The sequence below is a fragment of the Notothenia rossii genome (genome assembly GCF_949606895.1).
Source record: "Notothenia rossii genome assembly, chromosome: 8".
Lineage (NCBI taxonomy): Eukaryota > Metazoa > Chordata > Actinopteri > Perciformes > Nototheniidae > Notothenia > Notothenia rossii.
In genome coordinates this window covers 76,695,213-76,709,347 of record NC_136906.1, presented here as the reverse complement: position 1 = coordinate 76,709,347, position 14,135 = coordinate 76,695,213, and the positions used below count along the sequence as shown (strand labels likewise).

The 14,135-nt window shown below is 40.2% G+C and overlaps 1 protein-coding gene across 1 annotated transcript; it reads right to left on the bottom strand.

Annotated features, from left to right (window-relative positions):
* Window positions 1–1,555: 1,555 nt before the first annotated feature.
* LOC307014726 (uncharacterized protein) lies at window positions 1,556–12,433 on the bottom strand. The gene is made up of 6 exons (XM_079642836.1): window positions 12,351–12,433; window positions 12,122–12,235; window positions 11,900–11,989; window positions 11,311–11,339; window positions 10,972–11,040; window positions 1,556–1,924 (listed from the first exon to the last, which is right to left on the bottom strand). The coding sequence occupies exons 1-6, from the start codon at window positions 12,409–12,411 to the stop codon at window positions 1,787–1,789; spliced, it is 501 nt and encodes a 166-aa protein (XP_079498962.1). The 5' UTR covers window positions 12,412–12,433; the 3' UTR covers window positions 1,556–1,786.
* Window positions 12,434–14,135: the final 1,702 nt, after the last annotated feature.

Here is a 14,135-nt window from a genome sequence, read left to right as displayed (position 1 = left end):
TGATCATAACCTCACCTGGGGGCTGAGGGGGGCTGAAGGGGAACAGCTGTTTTTTTTCTTTATTGTAAGTATACATCACCTGACATTTAAACAACCCAGGATGGATTGGCTTCTCATTTGAAGAACTAGAAAATGTAACAGCAGCTGAGCAGTCAGTCCGTGATGTCTGAATGTCTGTGTTATCTTTAACCACATTTTGATCCTCAAACAGCCACTCTACTGTGTGTCTACACCTCCATCCATTTGACAACACAGAGCAGCGCAACGTCACCTTACCATTGACCTGATGCTCAGTCACTGAAGATGGAGATATTGTGAGAGAAAGACAACAAGAGTAACATTAACTTCATCCCTGTAATCATAATTATTTTCATGTTTCAAGAAATGGTTTCAACAAGACTGTCATGATGTAAATACTCACTGTTAACAACAGACAGATTAACCCAAGAGTCTGGACCTTGTTGATCTCCTGATCTGAACTGTCTGCAGGTGTATTGACCAGCATCCTCCTCTGTGACCTTCTTTATAACCAGAGAACATTTCTCTGTTACTCTCAGTCTGTCTGATTTAGCTTTGGCTTCGTTGAGAATCTGCCCGCCTTTAAACAGCGTCACTGCTGGTGTCTTTGGTGAATAATAGAAGGACCAGGTAGTACTCTCACACTTATCCTGATCATCTATCACATTGTCAGAAGGCAAAGTGGCTTCATCTCCAGCTCTGACAGTCAAGATGGAATATTTCCCATTTGCTGCTGTTGAGCACACAGACAGAGTTCACTAAAGTCACCACGTTACAAACACAACTCATCATTCTCAGTTAAAGGAACAGTACGTAGTAAAGTACCGTTAGTGATATTAAAGCTGTTTTATTTAAAGTGTGTTCTCTGAATCCTCACCTGGAAAGTGGAGCAGCAGCATCAGGAATGAAGACATCATGATCCTTCTGAATTCAGACATCGTGCTTCTCTCTCGGTCTCTGGCTCTCGACTGTCAGAGTCTCTGACCGGCAGCTTCTTTATTTCTCTTCTGAGAACTGAAGGAGAAGTGTTTCTGTGAGAATGTGGTTAACAGCAGCAGCAGAGCTCTGGAGGTGCTACCCTCTGATGCTGACCAGATAAGAGCAAGAAGCAGAACCGTGCAGAGTGATGTACATAAAGTAATGAATATATATATATATATATATATATATATATATATATATACACACACACACAATTTGAAATAACCAGCAGGGGGTGGATATGAATATACCTGTACAAATGTATGTACAAATGAATATGCAGCGATAACAAAAGGCAGTGTTGTTGATCAGTGGAGTCACTAGTGAAACTGTGTACTTTAAGAACACACCTGATGTTTAGAGAAAGTCATATTAGGAAAAAACATACCAATAAATACATCTGAACTCTTGTAAGGTCAATATATCACTTTATTTAGTAAATTACAAAACAGTCAAATGTACTGAAGAAAAAGCAAAACTCCATTGAATTATATTAAAGAAAAAACCGTAATAAAAAAGACAGAATCAACTTTACAAAACCTTCATTATGCCCACACTGTAAAAAGTAAGAATACAGAATACAGTAACTCTCCAACATGTCTGCCCATTTTCCACGATCCACCTCTAGAGGGACTCGCATGTTTTGCTGTACTCTCACTTTGATGCTATTAAGCCAAACAAAGCAAAAACCTGGTCAATATAAATCTCATTTTAACTCTGCTCGCTTTGCCCTTGTCATATGGTTATAACAATTGTGCCATAGTTTAAAATACAGCATTAAACTGTATTATTTTTTGGGTTTGTTGACGGTGGCGTAGAGGGGGCTGGGATCAGCAGAGGCAGCAGAGGAAGAGGAGGCAGCTATCACAGTGCTGTAGGTCACTTCACCATCTTCATCATCATCTGCATCATCTTCATCATGAGCCTGCAGGGAAAGAAAACTGATTATGCATAAAGGAATTCTGAAAGTCCTGCTTTTTGCTTCCATTAAACAACTTAAAGGGGCCCTATCCTGCTGATGTTCAATATCCATCTGTAGTGTCTCTACTTTAAAGAGTCCTCTCCTGCTGATGTTCAGGTGTATATCAGTATGTAGTGTCTCTACTTTAAAGAGTCCTCTCCTGCTGATGTTCAGGTGTATATCAGTATATAGTGTCTTTACTTTAAAGAGTCCTCTCCTGCTGATGTTCAGGTGTATATCAGTATGTAGTGTCTCTACTTTAAAGAGTCCTCTCCTGCTGATGTTCAGGTGTATATCAGTATGTAGTGTCTCTACTTTAAAGAGTCCTCTCCTGCTGATGTTCAGGTGTATATCAGTATGTAGTGTCTCTACTTTAAAGAGTCCTCTCCTGTTGATGTTCAGGTGTATATCAGTATGTAGTGTCTCTACTTTAAAGAGTCCTCTCCTGCTGATGTTCAGCTGTATATCAGTATGTAGTGTCTCTACTTTAAAGAGTCCTCTCCTGCTGATGTTCAATATCAGTCTGTAGTGTCTCTACTTTAAAGAGTCCTCTCCTGCTGATGTTCAGGTGTATATCAGTATGTAGTGTCTCTACTTTAAAGAGTCCTCTCCTGCTGATGTTCAGGTGTATATCAGTATATAGTGTCTTTACTTTAAAGAGTCCTCTCCTGCTGATGTTCAGGTGTATATCAGTATGTAGTGTCTCTACTTTAAAGAGTCCTCTCCTGTTGATGTTCAGGTGTATATCAGTATGTAGTGTCTCTACTTTAAAGAGTCCTCTCCTGCTGATGTTCAGCTGTATATCAGTATGTAGTGTCTCTACTTTAAAGAGTCCTCTCCTGCTGATGTTCAATATCCGTCTGTAGTGTCTCTACTTTAAAGAGTCCTCTCCTGCTGATGTTCAGGTGTATATCAGTATGTAGTGTCTCTACTTTAAAGAGTCCTCTCCTGCTGATGTTCAGGTGTATATCAGTATGTAGTGTCTCTACTTTAAAGAGTCCTCTCCTGCTGATGTTCAGGTGTATATCAGTATGTTGTGTCTCTACTTTAAAGAGTCCTCTCCTGCTGATGGCTGATGTTCAGGTGTATATCAGTATGTAGTGTCTCTACTTTAAAGAGTCCTCTCCTGCTGATGTTCAGGTGTATATCAGTGTGTAGTGTCTCTACTTTAAATAGTCCTCTCCTGCTGATGTTCAGGTATATATCAGTCTGTAGTGTCTCTACTTTAAAGAGTCCTCTCCTGCTGATGTTCAGGTGTATATCAGTATGTAGTGTCTCTACTTTAAAGAGTCCTCTCCTGCTGATGTTCAATATCCGTCTGTAGTGTCTATACTTTAAATAGTCCTCTCCTGCTGATGTTCATGTGTATATCAGTATGTAGTGTCTCTACTTTAAAGAGTCCTCTCCTGCTGATGTTCAGGTGTATATCAGTATGTAGTGTCTCTACTTTAAAGAGTCCTCTCCTGCTGATGTTCAGGTGTATATCAGTATGTAGTGTCTCTACTTTAAAGAGTCCTCTCCTGCTGATGTTCAGGTGTATATCAGTATGTAGTGTCTCTACTTTAAAGAGTCCTCTCCTGCTGATGTTCAGGTGTATATCAGTATGTAGTGTCTCTACTTTAAAGAGTCCTCTCCTGCTGATGTTCAGGTGTATATCAGTATGTAGTGTCTCTACTTTAAAGAGTCCTCTCCTGCTGATGTTCAGGTGTATATCAGTCTGTAGTGTCTCTACTTTAAAGAGTCCTCTCCTGCTGATGTTCAGGTGTATATCAGTATGTAGTGTCTCTACTTTAAAGAGTCCTCTCCTGCTGATGTTCAGGTGTATATCGTTATGTAGTGTCTCTACTTTAAAGAGTCCTCTCCTGCTGATGTTCAATATCCGTCTGTAGTGTCTCTACTTTAAAGAGTCCTCTCCTGCTGATGTTCAGGTGTATATCAGTATGTAGTGTCTCTACTTTAAAGAGTCCTCTCCTGCTGATGTTCAGGTGTATATCAGTATGTAGTGTCTCTACTTTAAAGAGTCCTCTCCTGCTGATGTTCAGGTGTATATCAGTGTGTAGTGTCTCTACTTTAAAGAGTCCTCTCCTGCTGATGTTCAGGTGTATATCAGTCTGTAGTGTCTCTACTTTAAAGAGTCCTCTCCTGCTGATGTTCAGGTGTATATCAGTATGTAGTGTCTCTACTTTAAAGAGTCCTCTCCTGCTGATGTTCAATATCCATCTGTAGTGTCTATACTTTAAATAGTCCTCTCCTGCTGATGTTCATGTGTATATCAGTATGTAGTGTCTCTACTTTAAAGAGTCCTCTCCTGCTGATGTTCAGGTGTATATCAGTATGTAGTGTCTCTACTTTAAAGAGTCCTCTCCTGCCGATGTTCAGGTGTATATCAGTATGTAGTGTCTCTACTTTAAAGAGTCCTCTCCTGCTGATGTTCAGGTGTATATCAGTATGTAGTGTCTCTACTTTAAAGAGTTCTCTCCTGCTGATTTTCAGGTGTATATCAGTATGTAGTGTCTCTACTTTAAAGAGTCCTCTCCTGCTGATGTTCAGGTGTATATCAGTATGTAGTGTCTCTACTTTAAAGAGTCCTCTCCTGCTGATGTTCAGGTGTATATCAGTATGTAGTGTCTCTACTTTAAAGAGTCCTCTCCTGCTGATGTTCAGGTGTATATCAGTATGTAGTGTCTCTACTTTAAAGAGTCCTCTCCTGCTGATGTTCAGGTGTATATCAGTCTGTAGTGTCTCTACTTTAAAGAGTCCTCTCCTGCTGATGTTCAGCTGTATATCAGTATGTAGTGTCTCTACTTTAAAGAGTCCTCTCCTGCTGATGTTCAGGTGTATATCAGTATGTAGTGTCTCTACTTTAAAGAGTCCTCTCCTGCTGATGTTCAATATCCGTCTGTAGTGTCTCTACTTTAAAGAGTCCTCTCCTGCTGATGTTCAGGTGTATATCAGTATGTAGTGTCTCTACTTTAAAGAGTCCTCTCCTGCTGATGTTCAGGTGTATATCAGTATGTAGTGTCTCTACTTTAAAGAGTCCTCTCCTGCTGATGTTCAGGTGTATATCAGTGTGTAGTGTCTCTACTTTAAAGAGTCCTCTCCTGCTGATGTTCAGGTATATATCAGTCTGTAGTGTCTCTACTTTAAAGAGTCCTCTCCTGCTGATGTTCAGGTGTATATCAGTATGTAGTGTCTCTACTTTAAAGAGTCCTCTCCTGCTGATGTTCAGGTGTATATCAGTATGTAGTGTCTCTACTTTATAGAGTCCTCTCCTGCTGATGTTCAGGTGTATATCAGTATATAGTGTCTTTACTTTAAAGAGTCCTCTCCTGCTGATGTTCAGGTGTATATCAGTATGTAGTGTCTCTACTTTAAAGAGTCCTCTCCTGCTGATGTTCAGGTGTATATCAGTATGTAGTGTCTCTACTTTAAAGAGTCCTCTCCTGCTGATGTTCAGGTGTATATCAGTATGTAGTGTCTCTACTTTAAAGAGTCCTCTCCTGTTGATGTTCAGGTGTATATCAGTATGTAGTGTCTCTACTTTAAAGAGTCCTCTCCTGCTGATGTTCAGCTGTATATCAGTATGTAGTGTCTCTACTTTAAAGAGTCCTCTCCTGCTGATGTTCAATATCAGTCTGTAGTGTCTCTACTTTAAAGAGTCCTCTCCTGCTGATGTTCAGGTGTATATCAGTATGTAGTGTCTCTACTTTAAAGAGTCCTCTCCTGCTGATGTTCAGGTGTATATCAGTATATAGTGTCTTTACTTTAAAGAGTCCTCTCCTGCTGATGTTCAGGTGTATATCAGTATGTAGTGTCTCTACTTTAAAGAGTCCTCTCCTGCTGATGTTCAGGTGTATATCAGTATGTAGTGTCTCTACTTTAAAGAGTCCTCTCCTGCTGATGTTCAGGTGTATATCAGTATGTTGTGTCTCTACTTTAAAGAGTCCTCTCCTGCTGATGGCTGATGTTCAGGTGTATATCAGTATGTAGTGTCTCTACTTTAAAGAGTCCTCTCCTGCTGATGTTCAGGTGTATATCAGTGTGTAGTGTCTCTACTTTAAAGAGTCCTCTCCTGCTGATGTTCAGGTATATATCAGTCTGTAATGTCTCTACTTTAAAGAGTCCTCTCCTGCTGATGTTCAGGTGTATATCAGTATGTAGTGTCTCTACTTTAAAGAGTCCTCTCCTGCTGATGTTCAATATCCGTCTGTAGTGTCTATACTTTAAATAGTCCTCTCCTGCTGATGTTCATGTGTATATCAGTATGTAGTGTCTCTACTTTAAAGAGTCCTCTCCTGCTGATGTTCAGGTGTATATCAGTATGTAGTGTCTCTACTTTAAAGAGTCCTCTCCTGCTGATGTTCAGGTGTATATCAGTATGTAGTGTCTCTACTTTAAAGAGTCCTCTCCTGCTGATGTTCAGGTGTATATCAGTATGTAGTGTCTCTACTTTAAAGAGTCCTCTCCTGCTGATGTTCAGGTGTATATCAGTATGTAGTGTCTCTACTTTAAAGAGTCCTCTCCTGCTGATGTTCAGGTGTATATCAGTCTGTAGTGTCTCTACTTTAAAGAGTCCTCTCCTGCTGATGTTCAGGTGTATATCAGTATGTAGTGTCTCTACTTTAAAGAGTCCTTTCCTGCTGATGTTCAGGTGTATATCGTTATGTAGTGTCTCTACTTTAAAGAGTCCTCTCCTGCTGATGTTCAATATCCGTCTGTAGTGTCTCTACTTTAAAGAGTCCTCTCCTGCTGATGTTCAGGTGTATATCAGTATGTAGTGTCTCTACTTTAAAGAGTCCTCTCCTGCTGATGTTCAGGTGTATATCAGTATGTAGTGTCTCTACTTTAAAGAGTCCTCTCCTGCTGATGTTCAGGTGTATATCAGTGTGTAGTGTCTCTACTTTAAAGAGTCCTCTCCTGCTGATGTTCAGGTGTATATCAGTCTGTAGTGTCTCTACTTTAAAGAGTCCTCTCCTGCTGATGTTCAGGTGTATATCAGTATGTAGTGTCTCTACTTTAAAGAGTCCTCTCCTGCTGATGTTCAATATCCATCTGTAGTGTATATACTTTAAATAGTCCTCTCCTGCTGATGTTCATGTGTATATCAGTATGTAGTGTCTCTACTTTAAAGAGTCCTCTCCTGCTGATGTTCAGGTGTATATCAGTATGTAGTGTCTCTACTTTAAAGAGTCCTCTCCTGCCGATGTTCAGGTGTATATCAGTATGTAGTGTCTCTACTTTAAAGAGTCCTCTCCTGCTGATGTTCAGGTGTATATCAGTATGTAGTGTCTCTACTTTAAAGAGTTCTCTCCTGCTGATTTTCAGGTGTATATCAGTATGTAGTGTCTCTACTTTAAAGAGTCCTCTCCTGCTGATGTTCAGGTGTATATCAGTATGTAGTGTCTCTACTTTAAAGAGTCCTCTCCTGCTGATGTTCAGGTGTATATCAGTATGTAGTGTCTCTACTTTAAAGAGTCCTCTCCTGCTGATGTTCAGGTGTATATCAGTATGTAGTGTCTCTACTTTAAAGAGTCCTCTCCTGCTGATGTTCAGGTGTATATCAGTCTGTAGTGTCTCTACTTTAAAGAGTCCTCTCCTGCTGATGTTCAGCTGTATATCAGTATGTAGTGTCTCTACTTTAAAGAGTCCTCTCCTGCTGATGTTCAGGTGTATATCAGTATGTAGTGTCTCTACTTTAAAGAGTCCTCTCCTGCTGATGTTCAATATCCGTCTGTAGTGTCTCTACTTTAAAGAGTCCTCTCCTGCTGATGTTCAGGTGTATATCAGTATGTAGTGTCTCTACTTTAAAGAGTCCTCTCCTGCTGATGTTCAGGTGTATATCAGTATGTAGTGTCTCTACTTTAAAGAGTCCTCTCCTGCTGATGTTCAGGTGTATATCAGTATGTTGTGTCTCTACTTTAAAGAGTCCTCTCCTGCTGATGGCTGATGTTCAGGTGTATATCAGTATGTAGTGTCTCTACTTTAAAGAGTCCTCTCCTGCTGATGTTCAGGTGTATATCAGTGTGTAGTGTCTCTACTTTAAAGAGTCCTCTCCTGCTGATGTTCAGGTATATATCAGTCTGTAGTGTCTCTACTTTAAAGAGTCCTCTCCTGCTGATGTTCAGGTGTATATCAGTATGTAGTGTCTCTACTTTAAAGAGTCCTCTCCTGCTGATGTTCAATATCCGTCTGTAGTGTCTATACTTTAAATAGTCCTCTCCTGCTGATGTTCATGTGTATATCAGTATGTAGTGTCTCTACTTTAAAGAGTCCTCTCCTGCTGATGTTCAGGTGTATATCAGTATGTAGTGTCTCTACTTTAAAGAGTCCTCTCCTGCTGATGTTCAGGTGTATATCAGTCTGTAGTGTCTCTACTTTAAAGAGTCCTCTCCTGCTGATGTTCAGGTGTATATCAGTATGTAGTGTCTCTACTTTAAAGAGTCCTCTCCTGCTGATGTTCAGGTGTATATCAGTATGTAGTGTCTCTACTTTAAAGAGTCCTCTCCTGCTGATGTTCAGGTGTATATCAGTATGTAGTGTCTCTACTTTAAAGAGTCCTCTCCTGCTGATGTTCAGGTGTATATCAGTCTGTAGTGTCTCTACTTTAAAGAGTCCTCTACTGCTGATGTTCAGGTGTATATCAGTATGTAGTGTCTCTACTTTAAAGAGTCCTCTCCTGCTGATGTTCAGGTGTATATCGTTATGTAGTGTCTCTACTTTAAAGAGTCCTCTCCTGCTGATGTTCAATATCCGTCTGTAGTGTCTCTACTTTAAAGAGTCCTCTCCTGCTGATGTTCAGGTGTATATCAGTATGTAGTGTCTCTACTTTAAAGAGTCCTCTCCTGCTGATGTTCAGGTGTATATCAGTATGTAGTGTCTCTACTTTAAAGAGTCCTCTCCTGCTGATGTTCAGGTGTATATCAGTGTGTAGTGTCTCTACTTTAAAGAGTCCTCTCCTGCTGATGTTCAGGTGTATATCAGTCTGTAGTGTCTCTACTTTAAAGAGTCCTCTCCTGCTGATGTTCAGGTGTATATCAGTATGTAGTGTCTCTACTTTAAAGAGTCCTCTCCTGCTGATGTTCAATATCCATCTGTAGTGTCTATACTTTAAATAGTCCTCTCCTGCTGATGTTCATGTGTATATCAGTATGTAGTGTCTCTACTTTAAAGAGTCCTCTCCTGCTGATGTTCAGGTGTATATCAGTATGTAGTGTCTCTACTTTAAAGAGTCCTCTCCTGCCGATGTTCAGGTGTATATCAGTATGTAGTGTCTCTACTTTAAAGAGTCCTCTCCTGCTGATGTTCAGGTGTATATCAGTATGTAGTGTCTCTACTTTAAAGAGTTCTCTCCTGCTGATGTTCAGGTGTATATCAGTATGTAGTGTCTCTACTTTAAAGAGTCCTCTCCTGCTGATGTTCAGGTGTATATCAGTATGTAGTGTCTCTACTTTAAAGAGTCCTCTCCTGCTGATGTTCAGGTGTATATCAGTATGTAGTGTCTCTACTTTAAAGAGTCCTCTCCTGCTGATGTTCAGGTGTATATCAGTATGTAGTGTCTCTACTTTAAAGAGTGCTCTCCTGCTGATGTTCAGGTGTATATCAGTCTGTAGTGTCTCTACTTTAAAGAGTCCTCTCCTGCTGATGTTCAGCTGTATATCAGTATGTAGTGTCTCTACTTTAAAGAGTCCTCTCCTGCTGATGTTCAGGTGTATATCGGTATGTAGTGTCTCTACTTTAAAGAGTCCTCTCCTGCTGATGTTCAATATCCGTCTGTAGTGTCTCTACTTTAAAGAGTCCTCTCCTGCTGATGTTCAGGTGTATATCAGTATGTAGTGTCTCTACTTTAAAGAGTCCTCTCCTGCTGATGTTCAGGTGTATATCAGTCTGTAGTGTCTCTACTTTAAAGAGTCCTCTCCTGCTGATCTTCAGCTGTATATCAGTATGTAGTGTCTCTACTTTAAAGAGTCCTCTCCTGCTGATGTTCAGGTGTATATCGGTATGTAGTGTCTCTACTTTAAAGAGTCCTCTCCTGCTGATGTTCAATATCCGTCTGTAGTGTCTCTACTTTAAAGAGTCCTCTCCTGCTGATGTTCAGGTGTATATCAGTATGTAGTGTCTCTACTTTAAAGAGTCCTCTCCTTCTGATGTTCAGGTGTATATCAGTATGTAGTGTCTCTACTTTAAAGAGTCCTCTCCTGCTGATGTTCAGGTGTATATCAGTATGTAGTGTCTCTACTTTAAAGAGTCCTCTCCTGCTGATGTTCAGGTGTATATCAGTATGTAGTGTCTCTACTTTAAAGAGTCCTCTCCTGCTGATGTTCAGGTGTATATCAGTGTGTAGTGTCTCTACTTTAAAGAGTCCTCTCCTGCTGATTTTCAGGTGTATATCAGTCTGTAGTGTCTCTACTTTAAAGAGTCCTCTCCTGCTGATGTTCAGGTGTATATCAGTATGTAGTGTCTCTACTTTAAAGAGTCCTCTCCTAATGGTGTTCAGGTGTATATCAGTATGTAGTGTCTCTACTTTAAAGAGTCCTCTCCTGCTGATTTTCAGGTGTATATCAGTATGTAGTGTCTCTACTTTAAAGAGTCCTCTCCTGCTGATGTTCAGCTGTATATCAGTATGTAGTGGTTAAAGAAACTCCCTCTGGAGGGACCACAGGGATTATTGCGTTTGCAGAACATTCACATGCACTAAAACCTATATGCGTAGACTCTAAATAATGTCAATAGTTTCTTCATTTATTTCGTCATGCAAGCATCGTGTACTTTAGATTATTGCATGTTTAAATTGTAGACTCAGAAGCGTGCACTCATGGTCGCGCTACAGAAACGGGAGGGGAAGTGTTAAACCTTAACGGAAGAGAGCAGGAAATGGTGTGTGTGTGTGTGTGTGTGTGTGTGTGTGTGTGTGTGTGTGTGTGTGTGTGTGTGTGTGTGTGTGTGTGTGTGTGTCGCCGACGCTGTCTGTCAGTGGCGGAGTCGGTCACTCTGTAATCAATGAGAAATCTTACCCTGGCTTTCCTGCTGCTCTTCCTGGTGTAGCTGATGGAGGCATAGGAAACATCATCTTCAGGATCAGCCTGCACAAATAAAATGTATTGTTATCCTTTCAGTGAAGAAAAAATAACATCTGCTCTGTATCATGCAGCGTTAAAGTGACCTACTATTATTCCCTACTCATTGAATTCTACTTGCTCTACAGGTTTCATCGTATTCAGCATCCATGCATTGTAACCAATGGCAACAGAGCAAAGAAAAATACTGCCATTATTATACCTTTAACTCTGTGGTCATTTTGAGACTGTTGTGTGTGTTGAAAAAAAAGTGAATATTATAATATTTAAACTCACCACGTTGTCATCGGTCTGGGTTTCGTTCCCTAAACAGAACAAAACATAAAGTTGGTTTTAGCTTCAACATTTAAAATCCATGTTTCTCAAAAGCTTCTTGTTTATAAAGTATATGTCAAGGGGTGAACTCGGAGGCATGAACTCAGACTCAGATGGTTTAAAAAATAAAGTACTTAACTGGATATTTCACAGTAACAAAATAGAGAACACAAAATCACTCTTTCGAGGAAAACTAACTACTACCATAAGGAGCTTGAAACAAAACAACAGAAATGGATCAGGCTTGAAAGTACGCTGGTATGTCGAGTCACGAGAGAAGACGAACTGGCACAGGACAGGTGGAGACTAAGACAATATATACACACAAGGTAAGGGGCACAGGTGGAAACAATCAGGGCGGGGTAGACAATCAAAAATGCAGGAGACACATAGGGGCGGGGAGCACAGTGACCTGGAACGAGAGGGAGGATTACTTTTCAAAATAAAACAGGAAGGACAGGACAAAGGGACATGACAAAAGCTCATTTAAAGAACACAACTTTAAAATGATCTTTCGAGACATGACAGTATAATGTGTGAATGTCCTCACCTTGAGTCTTCTTCCGTCTGCTGACAGCCACAGTGATTATTGTGAGTGCTGCAACACCCACGATCACAACGATGATCCACCACCACCACCCTGGAAGAGAGAAGTCAGAAGAGTTACATATACTCAGAGGCTTTTATCTCTTCGTCTTTAACATCTGGATGAACAACATGTATTTTGGCTAAGTTTATTTTCTAACTGTTGATGTGTCTGTTCTTTCACTACCTGGATGTTTCCCGTCTTGTTCTGATTGAATGTTGTTTTCAGATGCAGTTTTGGTCGTCTCTTCTGATGAGCTCATTTTCTCTTGTTCTGATGTAGTTGTCATTTCATCATCACCTTAACAAATACAATAGAACAATCATAGAATTCTCTTATAGTAAAACTTTAGATACAAATAATATATATTGTGTAACATCCACATGTGTTTTGAAACAGTTGATCATAACCTCACCTGGGGGCTGAGGGGGGCTGAAGGGGAACAGCTGTTTTCCTTCTTTATTGTAACTATACATCAACTGACATTTAAACAACCCACGATGGATTGGCATCTCATTTGAATAACTAGAAAATGTAACGGCAGCTGAGCAGTAGGTCCGTGATGTCTGAATGTCTCCGTTATCTTTAGCCACATTTTGATCCTCAAACAGCCACTCTACTGTGTGTCTACACCCTCCATATGTCAACACAGAGCAGCGCAACGTCACCTCACCATTGACCTGATGCTCAGTCACTGAAGATAGAGATATTGTGAGAGAAAGACAACAAGAGTAACATTAACTTCATCCCTGTAATCATAATTATTTTAATGTTTCAAGAAATGGTTTCAACAAGACTGTTATGATGTAAATACTCACTGGAAACAACAGACAGATAAACCCAAGACGTTTGACCTTGTTGTTCTCCTGATCTGAACTGTCTGCAGGAGTAAAGACCAGCATCCTCCTCTTTGACCTTCTTTATAACCAGAGAACATTTCTCTGTTAGTCTCAGTCTGTCTGATTTAGCTTTGGCTTCTTTGAGAATCTGCCCGCCTTTAAACAGCGTCACTGCTGGTGTGCTTGTTGAATAAGAGAAGATCCAGGTAGTACTGTCACACTTATCCTGATCATGTTTCACATTGTCAGAAGGCAAAGTGGCTTCATCTCCAGCTCTGACAGTCAAGAAGGAATATTCCCCATTTGCTGCTGTTGAGCACACAGACAGAGTTCACTAAAGTCACCACGTTACAAACACAACTCATCATTCTCAGTTAAAGGAACAGTACGTAGTAAAGTACCGTTAGTGATATTAAAGCTGTTTTATTTAAAGTGTGTTCTCTGCATCCTCACCTGGAAAGTGGAGCAGCAGCATCAGGAATGAAGACATCATGATCCTTCTGAATTCAGACATCGTGCTTCTCTCTCGGGCTCTGGCTCTCGACTGTCAGAGTCTCTGACCGGCAGCTTCTTCATTTCTCTTCTGAGAACTGAAGGAGAAGTGTTTCTGTGAGGATGTGGCTAACAGCAGCAGCAGAGCTCTGGAGGTGCTACCCTCTGATGCTGACCAGATAAGATCAAGAAGCAGAACCGTGCAGAGTGATGTACATAAAGTAATGAATATATATAAAACATAAAAATAAACAGCAAGGGGTGGATATGAATATACCTTAATGTATAAATGAATATGCAGCGATAACAAAAGGCAGTGTTGTTGATCAGTGGAGTCACTAGTGAAACTGTGTACTTTAAGAACACACCTGATGTTTAGAGAAAGTCATATTAGGAAAAAACATACCAATAAATACATCTGAACTCTTGTAAGGCCAATATATCACTTTATTTAGTAAAGTACAAAACAGTCAAATGTACTGAAGAAAAAGCAATACTCCATTGAATTATATTAAAGAAAAAACTGTAATAAAAAAGACAGAATCAACTTTACAAAACCTTCATTATGCCCACACTGTAAAAAGTAAGAATACAGAATACAGTAACTCTCCAACATGTCTGCCCCTTTTCCACGATCCACCTCTAGAGGGACTCACATGTTTTGCTGTACTCTCACTTTGATGCTATTAAGCCAAACAAAGCAAAAACCTGGTCAATATAAATCTTATTTTAACTCTGCTCGCTTTGCCCTTGTAACATGTTTATAACAATTGTGCCATAGTTTAAAATACAGCATTAAACTATTTTGTTGGTTTGTTGACAATGAGGAGGCTGGGATCAGCGGAGGCAGCAGAGGAAGAGGAGGGAGC